General features: G+C 41.0%; 1 protein-coding gene across 4 annotated transcripts in view; it reads right to left on the bottom strand.

The window, feature by feature from the left end:
• PATJ (PATJ crumbs cell polarity complex component) overlaps positions 1-16,357 on the bottom strand; it is a 151,010-nt gene that overhangs the window by 21,277 nt on the left and 113,376 nt on the right. For all 4 annotated transcript variants that reach the window (XM_065655636.1, XM_065655634.1, XM_065655637.1 and 1 more), the window contains 3 exons: positions 13,233-13,304; positions 12,618-12,735; positions 11,870-12,003 (listed from right to left, as the gene is read on the bottom strand). In XM_065655636.1, coding sequence (XP_065511708.1) covers positions 11,870-12,003; positions 12,618-12,735; positions 13,233-13,304 — 324 coding nt within the window. The remainder of the gene's footprint in view (positions 1-11,869; positions 12,004-12,617; positions 12,736-13,232; positions 13,305-16,357) is intronic.

Raw genomic sequence — 16,357 nt, 5'->3', positions numbered from 1 at the left:
GTAACACGTGCTCATCCATTTCAGCAGCGCTGCCCAAATCCTCTGCTACGTGTCTTAGATCTTCTCTCAGTTGTGGGGTTTTGGTTATTGTGGTTTTTTTGTTTGGGGTTTGGTTTTTTTTGGGGGGGTGTTACATGATCATTTTAAAAATAAAGGTAACTCTAAGTCAACACCAGAGACTTTTGCCTGAGTGGAAGCCAGGAGGGTGACAGTGATGTAGATTTTTTCACCTGAGGCTGATCATGGGTAACTTTGAGAAAAAGCTGAGTCTGTGGTTTAGAACTTCCCATAGCACACTTCACTTTCACTTTTTAAAACACTTTACAAAGGAAGGCATTTAGAAGTGGCTAATGAGATATCACGAATTATTGACCAGCTTGTTATGGCAGCATCATTCAGCTAGGACACACCAGGGCAGGGGATGAACAGGAGGTTCGGTAGAAAAATGGCAACGTGACCATGGAACAGCAGACAAATCAAACACTTTCAGATTGATTTCATCTGATATTTTCTAACCTCTGAGCAAGGAGCTTTCGATCACATTTCTTTAAGTTTGTTTTCGATCTGTGGTTGCTTTAAAAATGGTCAACAAACTGGAGTTACCAGCTCTTCCCAGTGCTGCGCTATGAAGAGTAAAACCGCACATACCTAAAGCTCAGCGGCAGGAACCACCAAATGTTATCGCTTTGAACAATCTGCATCGTCTATTTGAAAAGGCAACAATTCAGTATTACCCTGCGGTTCCTGCATGTGGTAGAAACCAGATCTAGAACTAAAAATACGTATGGCATAAAAAGGTACATTCCTGTTTGGTCTGTGCCTACCCTGAAAAAGGAAACATCTCTCTGACCTGCCAAAACACTGTTTTTCTTAAAGTGGTTTTTTTTTTTAAAGTAGTGTACTTGAATCAGGCTTATCAAATCAATTAAAAACAGAATGAAGCAATGTGTCCACGATGTACTGTAAAGATCTGTAAATAGTCCCTAAGCATAAATATGAGAGTCTTACCTTCCTTAGCTTGTAAACTATAATAAACAGACATCTTTCCCCTGATACTTTTGGGATCAGCTCAAAGTACATTTAACCCAGGACTAATCTTTTCCGCTGGATCTAGTGGGATCTGGGTCAGACTCTGTTAGTTTTGACCATCCGTGACAAATCACTAAAAGCAAACTATTGACGCTATTGAACATTTTTTATTATATCAATATTTTAAAGAAATTTACGCAGTAATGAGATGTAATTCATACTCCAGCCATCTAACTAAGCTCTAATCTGTAATGACTCTATTGACACGCTACAGATTTAAGCTACAACACTCCTCTCAGCACCTTGGAAAAATTTAGGCTCTACCATGACTAAAACAATACACAGCATTTATTTAAAGGGTATTTTGGTTACTGGACATCTACAGCTCTTGCTCACGAGCTTCAAATTCATCTGCTTGATATCTCTAGAAGTCAAGGCTTGAGTAGTTCAAAAATCAATCAATCAGGAGGGAGGGAAAGTGGAGTCAATGTTCAACTAGAGGTTGTGAATTCACGGTGCCTCTGGACAGATTTTCACTCTCAGCCCTCCCCATCTCCTTTCCCTACCCATTTCATATAGATTACGGGTCTCAATGATATAGCTTGGCAGAGTCGCAAAAACTGTTCGTGCAGAAAAGGGAAATGAAAACACTCTGGTATCAAGAACACGATTGTTTAAAGAAAGCAGCTGCTCCAAGCACATCCTTCACGAGGTTTACAAATACATTAAAAAACCTGGAGCTTTAATCTTTGTCTATTTTGACAAAGAATGCTCCGTTAGCCTGGGACTGTCATAGAAGTCAGGAATTAATGCAAAGTTGAAGATTTCTTGGATGGGACAGAAGGATGCAGAACACAAGCCAGGGAATATAAACAGCATTTTAACAGCTAAATGAAGTCCAGGCTCGCAGGTGTAAACCTTGACTATCCGACCATGAAAACCCAGAAAGAAAAAGTCGAAGCAAAGTTGTCTGCTACTGCTGAGGTTGCTGAACATTATTGGCTGAATAATGCTTATACTGATGGGCCTGTAGCTCAGGGAAATGAAGCTGAATGCACTGATACTCTCTATGCTGCAAGGCTAAAAAAAAAAAAAAAAAAATCACCTGCAAGCCAGAATAGTTCCCATACACGGCAAGAACATACATGGATGGTACATGATATGCACCAAATCTGTTAACAAGTGGGAATGGTCACCAAACCTGCCACACACGATATCAGATGGTATTTTGTGAGGTTCAGATTTGAGCTGTGGGACAGCAACACCCCACTCGCTCTCGCTTCACCGGCAGGATCCCGCTGGGATTGCAGAGTCTTCCTGAGCAAACGAAGGTACACGAGTGACAGTTCTCACACTGACTGACAAGAGGTTTGGGCTGTGGAAGCAAAGGCAGACAAGCAGAAGAGTTCACACAGTCTCTTGGTCAACACCGTGAAGATTAATGCTGGCGCAGAGAGAACGATTGCTGAACAACCTTCCAGAAATTAGCACCCCATCTGAAACCCACTGATGGAAAATACAACCTGTAAAATGTGCACAGCGTGACCTACGTTGCATTTCCTTCTGTCTAAGGAAGGGGAGTGGCCCTGAACTCTTGGATAATCGGATCTCAATTCCTCCCCTAAGCCATGGATATTTTTTCTGTTTGATTTATAACAACTTCAGAGACCTGCTAGGGGAAGGATATCAACTCAACCATCAGCAGAGAGCTCACGTTAAGAATTAAATTCAGTAAGAGTGACAGCTTAATCCTTGTATCTTAAATGTCAAAGAACTGGTACGGCAGAGACCCCAGGCAACGACCACATAGCACCGTCTGGATTGAGCCTCTGGGAGAAAGGTGGCAAAGCCCAAGTCAGCTTCTTCTTCAGGAAAATCACTGACCAAACGAACCTTAAAAGCCTGCAGGACCATAAACAGCGTTGAGAAAGCCTCATGAGCTGTCTGGCTTTAGGCTTGGGCGGCTCATACGTTTTCTGCAAGTTTTTAGCACCTGAGCCAGTCTTTCCAGTGTTTTTCTTCTGTGCAGCTGTTCTTCTGAAGGACAAGCAGCAGCTTTCAACACCGGTGCCCTTTACCACTGAATATCAACCCTAGACTGCAAAGTTATTTGCAAATGTTGGGAGCAGAGGATGAGGGAGCAAAAGGACACAAGACATGAAGGAGGCTCAAACATCAAGTACCATGGATATTCTGATGAAGTTGTACCATGTGATAAGAGGCAGAACAACATGCAAGAGGGGAGATTTCAAAAGAAGTGGAGCAGAGAAATCCCCGCATACCTGGCATTGGCTGGATTTGATAAGGAAGAAAGTAAAGAGGCTTCTTGCATAGTACTGAATAGTCCTACTCCAGACCATTCACAAGAAGCTTTTCTTTAACTGAGCTAACATTAACTTTGTTTTGAGTTTATCTTCGCTGTCCTATTTCAGTCTACAAGACCCAGCCGCTATTTTGATAGGGTCAAAGGCACTTCACAGAAGTGCAGTGAACCACTACACATCGAGGACTGCAACAATCACCAGGACAGAATGACAACAAGTAGGATTCTTGGTTAGAAATGAGTTGTTTGAAAATCCAAGGCCGTGTTTTCCAAAATGTGCATTTGAAAATGGTAATTGTTAGACAAAATAAATCCCCCAAGCAGTCCTGAGAATGGAAACCAGACCCACAGCTCTGCCCTCCAGCTCCGAGGCTCTCCCTGCCACCAGAGCATAACCAGCCAGTTGTTCTGGACCAAGGGACATCAGGCAGGGAAAAGGTTCCCGTCTCCCAGACGGACATTTCTGAGGACAGACAGACAACGATGCTGGAAGTCCGGGTCAAAACAGAGACAGCAGATTTTTGAGAACCCATGTGGCTGGGCAGTTAGAAAGCAGGCAGGGCAAGCCGTTCGAATTACGTGAATTTTATGTGCCTGTATCTCAGTTTGGTCTGTAGTTAGGTGAACGAATCTTACCACTAACCCTAATTATGCATTTATTGTAAGAAATGAAGCTTTCTGCATGGGTTAGATTACTTTTCTGAGGAAGTAAAAAAGTAAGCTACCTATAAAAAAACATTCTGGGAAAAGATGTTTCCTGATTTAGTTGACAAGTTATGTTTTCCTAAGCTAATATTACACATTTCCATCAAATTTCCTACATAGCTACAAATGTTATACTGAATTAGCATTTACTAAAGATAAGAAAGCTACAAGGGTTTTTGCTGACTGCAGGATTACAGGTTTATCTCTTTCCCAGGGCAAGTACAATATCATTAGTTATTTCCTTTTCAACTTTCATATTTTTTTGTCCAGAGCAGTAAAATTGTCATTTGATTTTTACAGGCTGGTTCACAGATAAAGTAGAAATCAAGCAGCTGCACAGTGTGTTTCGCTGAAGAATTAGCCCCACGTAAGAATCTCTCAGTAGTCAAAATAAATCCAGCAGCTGGTTACGTGTGGGCAGAGGAAATGACAACAGTTTTGTTACGATCTATCATCTTCCCTTTACAGATCTAACCAGAATCTAAAAGATGACCTCCAGCTTTTGTTGCTGAACCGTTAACTCCAAGCGAATCGCTTGACTTCTTCGAGGGGTTTATCTAACGCATCGTGCTGCTTATACCTCCTTCTAACACTCAAATATTTTGCAATCTCGAGCATTCGCAAACCGTTAACACGCACCCAAAATCCTAAGCCAAACACTACCGTAATAAAACAGGCTGTATAATGTAAAAATGTATTACCGTGTTAATGTAAAAATGCTTTACGTTGCATGATACTGAAAAACTTCTCTGCTCAAGGTCAGAACAAAAGGTCTGTTTCCCATTTAAGAACAAGCTCTTGCAAGAGATGGTGTTCACTTGCCAACTTTCATAAAAAAGATTAATCCACAACATCAATATGAATATAATTTTTCATACTAAAATACAGATTTATTTTAAGGAAGTGGATAATATTTGTATTACATTTTATAGGCCCCTATAGTTACATCTGGTCCTTATTTATTTAAATTTTATTCAGCTTGCATAATATTTTTGCTTACAGTTATATTCTCTAAGATCAGAAAAGCTAAAACCTGAAAATTCAATGGCACTATTCATTAACATTCCTTCGGTCTGCAGTCATAGACATTTGCAAGCTCTCCTTTGATTCTGAAATAATAAAACTAAGGTAATAAGATGTTTAGTGTAAAAATATATGACTTAAGTCAGAATGATAGAAAGAGCTATGTTGCTATGAATCACATGCCAAAGCAAACCAAAGTTTTTCAAAAAGTATACATGCTCATTTTAGAGGGAATAATAAAACACAGAACTATATATTAAAACGTTAACTCTCTCACTCTCATTATTTTATTAAATAAAAAAAATATGAAAATTTACAGTGTACAGCGCATAACACAGGTTATAAAGAATGCATGAGAACCTGGATGCGTGTGACACAGGAAGCCAAAAGCCAGTGGTTTCAACCAGCAGCAAGCAAGATACTCCTGAAGTCCCTTCTGACATGTCCTGCTGCTTTTGTATATTGTTTGCTTAAATTTTATGGTTGATTTACACTCCTGGAAGACTCCAGCTTCTTCAAGCAAGGCACTGCTAGGTGAGCTAGCCATACAGTCAGCTAAAGCCGTGCCAAAGATCCATCAAAGAGATGATTTGCAAAACTTACTACTATCATTCCCATTTGTGATAACTCATGTACAAAGCAGTCTGGTCTTTTCATGCTGTCGTAAGCTAATGTCCTCCTGGAATTATGATGAATCCACCAACTTCATTTTAACATTATCCAACCAAGAGTCAAAGCAATTCCTCACAATTTCAAGCTAACTGCATTTACTGCTCTGTCATTAAATGGCCTTCTGTTTTATAAATGTGAGCGATGGTTAAGAAGTGATTGCATTTTTTTCTCTCTCAACCGCAAACTTTTCCTCCACAATACCCAAGTCATGATTAAAAACCTTGGGCTTCTATTACCATTTTTTCATTCTGTTGCTCCATTCATTGCGCGATAGACTTAACAGCATCTATAGTCCATATATTGCTGAAACCCTCCTGTGGCCAATATCTTGCTTTTCATTTGTACTGACTTACGAGGTAAGCATATTCCACTACAACAGTTTCAGCCTTAGCTGCTCTTGATCTCTGTCTACAAAGTTGCTCAGGCCTCAGCTGTCTATAACTGATGAAGTTATTTTTGCCTGAATCTAAATAGAACGGAGGTGGGAGGGAGGGAAGAAAGCTCAGCCAAGGGAGAACCAGTTCGTTTCGTAACACAAAAGTCTCATCAGTCCTCATGTTTAGGTAAGTCCTCGTTGGTGACTGCAGCACAGCACAAAACAGAGATATCAGCCTTGGCTTCAGCATTAGTACCAGCCTGCTCTAATTACGGTAATTAGCCCTGGCAGCTCCAGGGGCAAACATCGGGTCTCAAACAGCTGCAATTTAAAGTCACAGTTTTCTTGATTATTCCCTTGCCCTTCCTTAACAGATGGGGTTTGTGCAAGGTCCGACTCACCTGGGCTGACAGAATGAATCTCAATATTCTTCTGTCAAACCGCAGCCCCACCATCGAAGCTCCCCCTGCTCCGCCGCGAGCCAGAAAACCTTCTGGGCTGACCGAAGAGATTAGAAAAGCTTTTTCCTCTCTGACCCTGGCGTTACCAGCTCTCACACCAACCAGTGTCAGCTGAGCGCAGACATATACTGTTACCTTTTGGAGCATGGCTAAAGTGATCCCACTCCCTGGCTTTGTGGATCACTTTATTTTACAGATGGAATACCTTGAAGTTCATTAATTGCCTTAAAAATGCTTTTTATTAAAGTCTGCTGAAAGCAAAAGTAAAAAAAAAAACCAAGCAACAAAACAAACTACCAAATTCAGAAGTAGACAACTCAGTATTAAATTCTGCATGAGAGGTTTGCTGTCATTTTCAATAAAAAAGACACAGGATAACGTATGCTGCTTTTCTTTCTATGTAAGGTTCAGATAATGATCCCTCTCCTGCAATCTTTTTCCTTTTGTGTCGCAGGTGCTTCTTCAGTACTGAACTGTGATTTCAAGCCTCAGCTGAGCCTCTGCGCTCCCCTCCCAGGGTTTTCCAGCTCTGCCTGGAGGGAATGTCCCTGTACCAGCCTTGAAACCGCTGAATCCCCTCCGGCATGTCTGAGCGTCTTAATCACCCAGGCAGCAAATACAGAGTCAATAACTACAAGTAATCAACTCAACCATTACTAAATTATTCAGCTGGAAGCAAAACAGTGCTCCCACCTACTAGGAAAATGTTTGTATCTTAGAGCGATGCTTTTTCCATGTACTGCCAAGAATAAAATCCCTGTAAATCGACAATGCTATTTTAGAGAAAATGGTTCATTGCAAGTTTCTAACTGGACAAGACACCACAGCATTCACCCGCTTTGGGGCTACAATGGTGTTTGGATGATTTAACCCCCCATGCTATCGGGAGGAGTACCAAGATACCTTTTTTTGAAGAATGCCTTGATGCCCTCTTCTCAGACAATTTAAGAAGAAAACCTCATAGAAACTTTCTGGCCGAACAGTTTGAGAGGAAAAAGCCCATTACTTGAAACTAAAGTATTTGCCTTGAATCAACTTACACAGAATCACAGAATGGTTTGGGTTGAAGGGCTCTTCCCAGGTCCCCCAGTGCCCCCCCTGCCATGAGCAGGGACATCTGCACCAGCTCAGGTTGCTCAGAGCCCCGTCCAGCCTGGCCTGGGATGTCTCCAGGGATGGTTCAGCCACCACCTCTCTGGCCAACCTGGGCCAGGCTCTCACCATGCTCAGGGCCAACAATTTCTTCCTCATGTCTGGCTTGAATCTCCCTCCGGTTAGTTTAAAACCATCACCCCTTGTCCTATCCCGACAGGCCCTGCTAAAAGTCTGTCCCCATCTTTCTTATGGGCCCCTTTTAAGTAGGGAAAGGCTGCAATAAGGTCTCCCTGGAGCTTCTCTTCTCCAGGCTGAACAGCCCAACTCTCTCAGCCTGTCCTCCCAGCAGAGCTGGTCCAGCCCTCTGAATGCCATGAACCAAAAGGGGAATAGTTGAGGAACTTCTCCTAAATTTACGGTGAACACCTGGACGATCCGGCACTGCCAGTCCTGTACCCTGCAGGGACAATTACTCGTCCCAGCCCCACACAGCCCCAGCGGGCTGGATCGCTGCCGTGAACATCCCAGTCCGAGAGCTGAACTCCACATGTCACCGACAGCCACCGCGTCTCCGGGCTCGGATCTGGCAGCCCAGGCACCAGCATCTGCCCAGTGCTGGTGTTGGCAGCGTCTGCGGCTCCCGGAGCTGCATCCCAGCCCAAACAGGGCTGAGCATCCCCAAATCCCGCTGCCCCGCGGCTGGAGCGGCTCGGGCGCCCTGGGAGCAGCGGCAGCTGCCGAGTGACAATGACATCCCTGTCAGGTTTATGGCTGCTATTAGTGGTGGAGCTGACAAGTTTTTATATACAATTCAGCAAGCGGGGGGGTGAGAGGGCAGGACGGTGTCCTGGGGAGCAGAGTGAGAGCCTCAAACCTCATTTTGGGATGTTTCTGAAAAGACTTTTTTTAAAAAAATAAAAATCCCACTCTGAGGTTACTTTTACAAGTTTGATTGGCCTACAACCAAACCAAAAAAATCTTCTCGCAAATTTAAAGCCCTGTACTCCAGCCAGCTCCACTCTGCAGTTTAATTGCTTTAGAGCAGAGGCCATGTGTTGTGTTCGCTCAGGGGTACGGGGGAAGGTGAAATGAAAGACAGTGAAAATCAAAATAAAAATCAACTCTTAGAATTGAATGAAATAGGACTGCTTAAGGCTACAGCAGCCTAAAGATGAACAACATGAAGACAACTCTCAAGGTCAACCTTTCCTTCCTTGTGCCTCTTCTACAAGCTCATCTTTCCAGTTGATGCTCTCCTGCTCCCCTAAGCACACAGCACACGCAATTTGAAAGGTTTTGCAAGTTTAATGGGATGGTCATGTTCTCAACAAAAAACATTTCACAGGGGTTAAGGCATCACTTTCCACCCTCCTGAACAAATTAACCTCCCTGCTCACAGGTTGTATTTTTCAAGTCGCTAGTTGGTGATTTCTGATGAGATTCCTAAGGTTATGACTCAAAAGTGGCACTCTATATTTCATTTTGAAGCACTGCGTCCCTTTAGCGGGATGCCAGATTTATTACTCCGAAAGATGGGACTGTACATCATGTGTTTAAGAAAGATCTAAAATATCCTGAGCGAACTTTTCCCACAACACTTGAGCTGTTGTTGTGCACCAGTGTTGACTACTAGAACTCAAATAAATATTTTTAGATCAAGTGGATTTTAATACCACATAAATGAGGCCTTTATACTCTTGCCATAGTTCCTTTAGATTTGATAAGTTCTATCAAGGCACAGCCTCCCTCTATTCCCCGTACCAATAAATTACTTCTGCGATCCCAGGAACTGGGGTTGATATCCTTCATAATTTCATAGGCACTTACACACCTGCACAGCTACAAAATAAAGATACCGCAGAAGAAAATGGAGGAAGAAACCAGGTGTTCATGTCTAGTTTTCTCAGAGGGCAAAAAGGTAGAAGTCTCTGCAGCTGTTTGTGGCTCTGGCAGATTCACTCCTAATCCATCACCTTTTCTTGTCCCCGATGGAGCACATTTCCATGGTCCCATCAGGGCATCTCACGTCTATCGCCTGTGTGCGCCACCTGAACTACACAATCGACACAATAATTTCTCTGCACTGCAGAAAACAGTGGGACTTGGATACACAATTTCTGCCACACAAGACCTTTGGAAATTATGAACTTCTATGGCACATAAACATAACACATCTATAAGCAGTGAAGCTGTAAGTCAACTTATTTTGCCTTTTTTAAGAAATACAAAAGATGTCCGTCTATACCCCCAATTATAAACAAATGATGCAGAGCACGACAAGACACGTCACTCAGCTCCATGTACGTGCTTTTGTTATATTTCCTCTCTAGTCCACAAAATCAGAAATGGAAACTTTCCTACAGTCCCAAGTAGTATTCTCTTTTACCCCTCCTTCATTTTGTTATGTGAACTTCATTTAAACTCTTGAACATAAGATTTTTTTGCCTTCATGACAAAAGGAAAGAATCCCGGAGAGGGTCTCTGCACATGGTAAATGATCAGATTAGATGGTGGTTTCACAAAAGCACCTTGTTTCCTGTGAAACAACATTGCTTGCCTTCAAATGAGCAAATTCAGAAATATGAAAAGAAAGAGAGACTCATTTTGGTAAGTCCTGTAATGTGAGGATGAGAAATGTTGGAAGTTGGACCTCCCTCCCTTCCTGAATCCCAGTTCCTGCACTCAAGTGCACAAGTTTTCAAAATAAATTCTTAGGAGGACACTTTAATGAATAAACTAATGAAAGCATAACACTTAACCAAAACCATTTACTCAATTTAAAGAATAAAAATCCTTTGCATTTTTCTCATCCACTCTGTAAAGCAGATATTTATAATCTTCATTTATTTATATTGAAATCTCATGAAAGACATGTACCAGATCATGTCTGACAGAGTGCCACGTACTATTTCCAAATTCCAGTTAAATGAAAAAGCAGAGAGAGGACTAATGCTGAACGACTTATCTGAATTTACTCAACACTAAGGAGCTTAACAAAAAAGGGACTGGGTACAAATCAGCGCATGGCTTGACAGAGTGAAAACCATATAGGCTGATTTAAGCCTTCAACATAAGTCAGATCTATCTCCATATGAAACAGAGCAATTAATCCAAACACTACTGAATCGGAGACTTGGATAAACGGGACCAAAAGCTGAACCTTTTCCAGTTTCAGCTTTAATATTGTAAAAGATACAGCCTACACTTTGCAAAACAAAACTTGTTTTTCCTTGCAACTTCCACATGTTTTGTTTTGGTTTTTTTTTTTTTTCCTTCTTTTTTCTTGGTCTGGAAGAGGATTACTACATTACAACTGTCTGTAGCTGTGGATACTCCGAGCACTTGATTGCTTAATGATATTTTTGAGAACAACTGCATGTAAGAGAGCAGCTCTATTGCCTGAAGTGTCCCTGCGGCAGGGGATTCAGGAGAAGCCAGTAAAGACACCTCTGCACCAGACTTGTTTACTGAAAGAACTGAATTTGACATTTAAAATAAACAATCTGACATTCTATTATGCTGTAACATAGCATCTCTTAAAAGGAAAGCGGAGTGGAAACATCAACAGCCGAGGCAGAGAAGGGTTTAGCATAACTAACTTGCTGAGTTTACACTTGAACTGATACATTTTAATTTAGCTAAAGATAGTTTCTTAAAAAACAGCATAGCCAAGAGCAAGATTAAGCAAAAAGACACAGAAAACAATAAAGGATTACCTTTGGTTTACCTCTCTCAGCAAGGGTTTTTGCTGGCAGGGAGATAAATCACAGTTTGTCTAAAGAGCTACTAAGCATTTAGACTCTCAGGATGGAGGTGTTAACTTGCTGAAGCTGCTTTACCTCTGTGACATTAATTTCTCATCCAACCATAGTGGTAACTTACCTGTTTGAAACTTGATTCGCAATGGTTAAAAAGGAATACATATTTGTAAACTCTGACCACAGCAGAAAGCGCTACTGAAACACAAACCTTTCCATTTAAACAGGAACAGAAAACAACCGATCCCATACAAGGCAAAATTACCAATGTGCTATTGGAGATTGTAGTGGCTGGTTTCTCCTCCGTGTACTGAACAATTCCTTAGAGCAATTACAGATTAATGGCATCATTAGTTTCTATGTTTTCTTTGCCTTTGTCACCTATTCTTTAGCAGAGACAGTAAATATTGGTTTAACATGAACTCACCAGTGGGGTGTCTTTCCCCCCAACGATGCTGAGTCCCAGGCCTGACCGACCCTTAGATATCTCTATAGTCGTCTCCTGCCCTGGAACTATAGGACACGTAGCTGGATCCACAGGCAACTGGGGTGGAAAGACACCTAAGAACATGAAAAAGTAAATAAATAAGTCACACTATTCAACGAGAAAATAAGAACAATGAAAGGAATTGTATGAGAGCAATTAATTAAGCTCCCATATTTTCCTCTTCACGTTCACAAATTTAAATTTAACTAGAAGACTACTCTGAGTCACTTCTGAAGTCCCTAAATCAGAACAGCTCCAGAGTTCTGGGATTAAATGTTCCGAGTAAATGTCTAGGAGGACATTTAATTCAGTTATAACCTGTACAATTCAGATCATCACAGTAAGGTGTATTCCATTCAGGACAGACAAGGCCACGTCCCAGCACCATGGAATGGACAGGATGTCCCAGGCTGGTTGCCTCTCCTTCTGTTTTTATTTTAATTAAAACAAGGAACAATGCCTTTGTACGTAAAAGTCAAGTAAAACAAGCAATGACATCTTCAAGCTCTCAAAAACTACAAAATGAGAGAAAAATACACACACTTCATAAAATAAAATAGGTCATTGAATGCTCAAAGGGGAAAATCTCTGCAAAAGTTATCTGGAAAAAAAAGAAGAAAAAAAAATCCATCCTGGGGTTTGGTACTAAATATACATTATATTTCTGGAAAAAATAACTAATTCATACTATGGCTGGTGACTTCTGCCTCTGGAGAAAGATACGTCGGTGCTGGCACCAGCGGTATCTCCTGTAGGTTGTCTGGTACTTTTGCTGAAGATTTGGATTGTTTGATCTGGTTGAGGACCTAAAAGCAAAGCAGAAGTACAAGAGATTAATCACAGAAAGGCCTGTTCTGTGGACATCACCATTAGCTGTTGATTATTGTACCTCACTAAATCCACTAAGTCAATAGAAGGGGAACAAGCAATAAGCACAGACAAATGGAAAACATTCTCTTCATAAATAAATGGAAAATTGGGAGACTGGGTAAGTGTGATTCCAGAAATGCTCATGTACGACATAGGGACAGGACTTCACTTTTCTCAGTTGTGCCTCACACACAAAAAGAACATGTGGTAGGTTTTGGTTTTTTTACTTTTCAACAGCAGAGAAATCCTTGACATTAACCCGTGTGACTATTTCCACATACATAAAGAGAAGCAAGTCATTTTTTAAAGTTTCCCCCCAATAAAATTATGTTAATGTCTCTGCAGTTAACCCCTTCCCCCCATAAATCACTCACTCTCCAACTAGATCAAGCCCCCAGAACTCCCCTTTATTGGTTAACATAAACACACATACATTTTCTGGGAGCTGCTCCTCGATTTCCTGCTGATCTGCCACCACCGGTTTCTCAGCTTTACATTTCACGTCCTAAAAAGTAAAAAAAAAAAAAAAAAAAGGGAGAGGTTACAGGGACCTCGCCTTGTGAGCTCTTAGCCCAACTTAGGCCACTTTGATCACAGTATTAGTTATCTTACCCCATGCTTAAAAAAACCTGGTAAATAACCTAGTTTTGGGAAAAAGCTGAGTACCAACTTCAAAAGAGAACACAAATATACTGCATCTCCAAAGAATTTCTAATTAAGATGACAATTCGTATGTTTTCAAAAAATACATAAATAAAATTTTAGGTAACCGAGCTTCAAAACACTGGCCTTGTTTCTTGAAGTTTTATTATGTTACATCACGCCAAGCCCTACGGGCTTTTTTTTTTCCTGCATTTTTTTCCCAGCTTGCTGTAACTGCAGAACTGTAACTATTATCCAAACGGATAACAAGAAAAAAAGATAAAGTGGTGATCTCATTGTATTATCAGAGGTGTCAGGGGAGAAATGGGAAGACTGCTCTGTCATTTTATGGGAGATCGTTTTAATGAGCAATGAAAAAAATATTTCATACTTCCCTTTTTCATTCTGATACGTGACTAAAATCTGAAACTTCATCTTGCACATCAAGTAAGTGCCGAGCATCACCTTGAAATCTCTTTAACCTCCTTCATTTAACTCAGACTATGTTAGAGGTGTCTGGACAAAATATAAAGATTTCCAGCCCCCTAAGCACTGAATTGTACACTCAGCATTTGTCATTGCGGTGTGACCAGTTTAATCTAATTCAATTCCCTCAAATGCATCCAAAAGCATTTTTATGAAGCCCCTTCTCTTTGTCACTGTTTGAAGGAGAAGTTTTCTGCTTGTGGCAAGGGCAAATTATTGTTCCAACTTCAGATCTTTTAAGGAAAATGAATCCATTCTCACATCCCAAACAAGAGACTAATTATCCCACCTACAGGACACTAATTACGTACAGACCCTGCCAGGACGGCCATGGTGCTGCTCAAGCTGTTTTCACCTTTGTGAAGTTAAAAGTTTCGAGAGCATCTCAAAGCCCCCATATATCAATTTGTTTCCAAGGACACCTTATAGAAAGCAAGATACGATAGGAGTCCTCAGCACACCACCCCCTTCTCTCAGGCCACCTCACGCCTCGGCTGAGGAGCACAAAGGGTTTGCCCAACACTTCCCTTGGCTCCAGTTCAGAAATCAAGTTGTTTCCTTTCTCCGCTTCTTATCATCCAAGTCTGCAATGATGTCCATTAAATAACTTCATACTTTTTAAAGTGATGAAGTGACAACAAAACGTATCTTCGGAGAGACTGACAAATTAATCAGCAACAAATGAATGGAAAATGATCTGATTTTTTCTTTTTTAGGTACAGCTGTCACTCGGTGAGACATCCTGCCCGTGCTTTGAGCTGAACGTACCTGCGGAAGATCTTTGCTGATACGCACATACTTTTTATTTACTCAGTGAACTTGATCTTACTTGTTGACTTTTACATTCCTGATTTCTCATTACATATGACTGAGAACTTCAACAACCACAGTGAAGCAGAATTGGGCTGTAGTCACAACCAGGATGCTATTTTTCTTTCCCACTGTCCAAACTGAGTTGAGTATGACAGTGATGTTCTCTTTGCCTAGAGGCGTTCAACAAATCCACACCTTTGTCTTCTCTTACCTTTCTGAACAACTCTTATGGCCAATGTTTTATCTTTTTCTTTTTTTGTTTACCTTTCAGTCTAAAATTCTGTAACTTATACCCTCTGGCTCCACAGTTCCCTTCCTTCTTGCTTCGAGTTTGAAAAGAAGCTGCCCACAGATTCTGGGCTCCTTGTTGATCCAGTGACACCTTCCCTCCACACCTATCTTGGATTGCTGCAAATTTTTTTTTTCCCATTAAATTCATGCTTCCTCCAACACCTTTTAAAAAGCCGCACAGCACAGTATCCTACACCAAGAGTTCATTTTTGTACAATACGTTTTATATATTTTTATCCACTTGAATCTTTGAGCAATTTTTCATATTGCCTTGTAATGCCTCAAAAGTTTCTTGCCAAGTTGAGCAAGAACAGCAATAAACCCAGGTGAATTACACCTGTAAATACATACAATAAAACTCTGATTCATTTATATTCCAGTGCATCAAAGGAGGATTCTGCACAGGGCTACCCAATACAAATAATTCAAATTTTTTGTAATCCATTAGGAACACAAACCAATCCATTTTACATGGGTGGTTAATTCTGATGTTCTAACAGCACATGACACTTCCTAAGTCTTGGAGTTCATAGACTCTTCAATTCAATACTTACTAGCTATAGAACATTATGTATATTCAAGTCACATTTGCGAAACCCAGGATGCGCTTTGCAAAAGACACGATGGAGCAGGAAGAAGACATCTAAGAAAAAAAATCCAGAAACGTGAGGTTTCTGTAGCTGAGGGCAGCAGACACGAACTGTGCAGGCACCGCAAGTCTCAGCCAACGCACTCCTTGGAAAAGGAGGGGGCTGCTGGACAAAGAAACTGTCTCAGCAAATCTTCTGTACCTTCAGGTTAGTCACTTTGCAGCATGTTTAGTAGTTTTCCATTTTAAACTTTTAACAGAGAGTCCAAAAAAGGGATTAGAGCTGCGCCCTGAAGGACTTTCAGATTTCTGATAATGCACGACCCTGACATATTAAACAACAGAAAACTGCATCTGTATCAATGAGAAGTTCGGTATTTATTACCGTGCACGCTGACAGTACCACATTAAACCAGAAAGATATGGGCTTGATGTAGAAATTACTGAGAGTAACTCTACAGCTGTGTTATTCAGGAGGCAAGACTAGATTACGATAATAGACATTTTGGCCTTAGAATTTATGAAGCTATGAATATAAATAAGAATATGATTTAGAGACCACGCTTTTTTCTGAAGTTTGTCGTATATGGATGGCAAGAGTAGAAACTCAATCCCTCTCACTGAGAAATTGCTCAGGAGAAGGCCAAAATGCTACATAAAAATCTCTTATCTCAATATTTTAACAAATTACACTGACTGGTTAGTTTAAGAAAACAGTCTATGCAGGTAAAGCTAAA

The sequence above is a fragment of the Caloenas nicobarica genome, chromosome Z, assembly GCF_036013445.1.
Source record: "Caloenas nicobarica isolate bCalNic1 chromosome Z, bCalNic1.hap1, whole genome shotgun sequence".
Lineage (NCBI taxonomy): Eukaryota > Metazoa > Chordata > Aves > Columbiformes > Columbidae > Caloenas > Caloenas nicobarica.
This window is presented reverse-complemented; position numbering and strand designations above follow the sequence as displayed.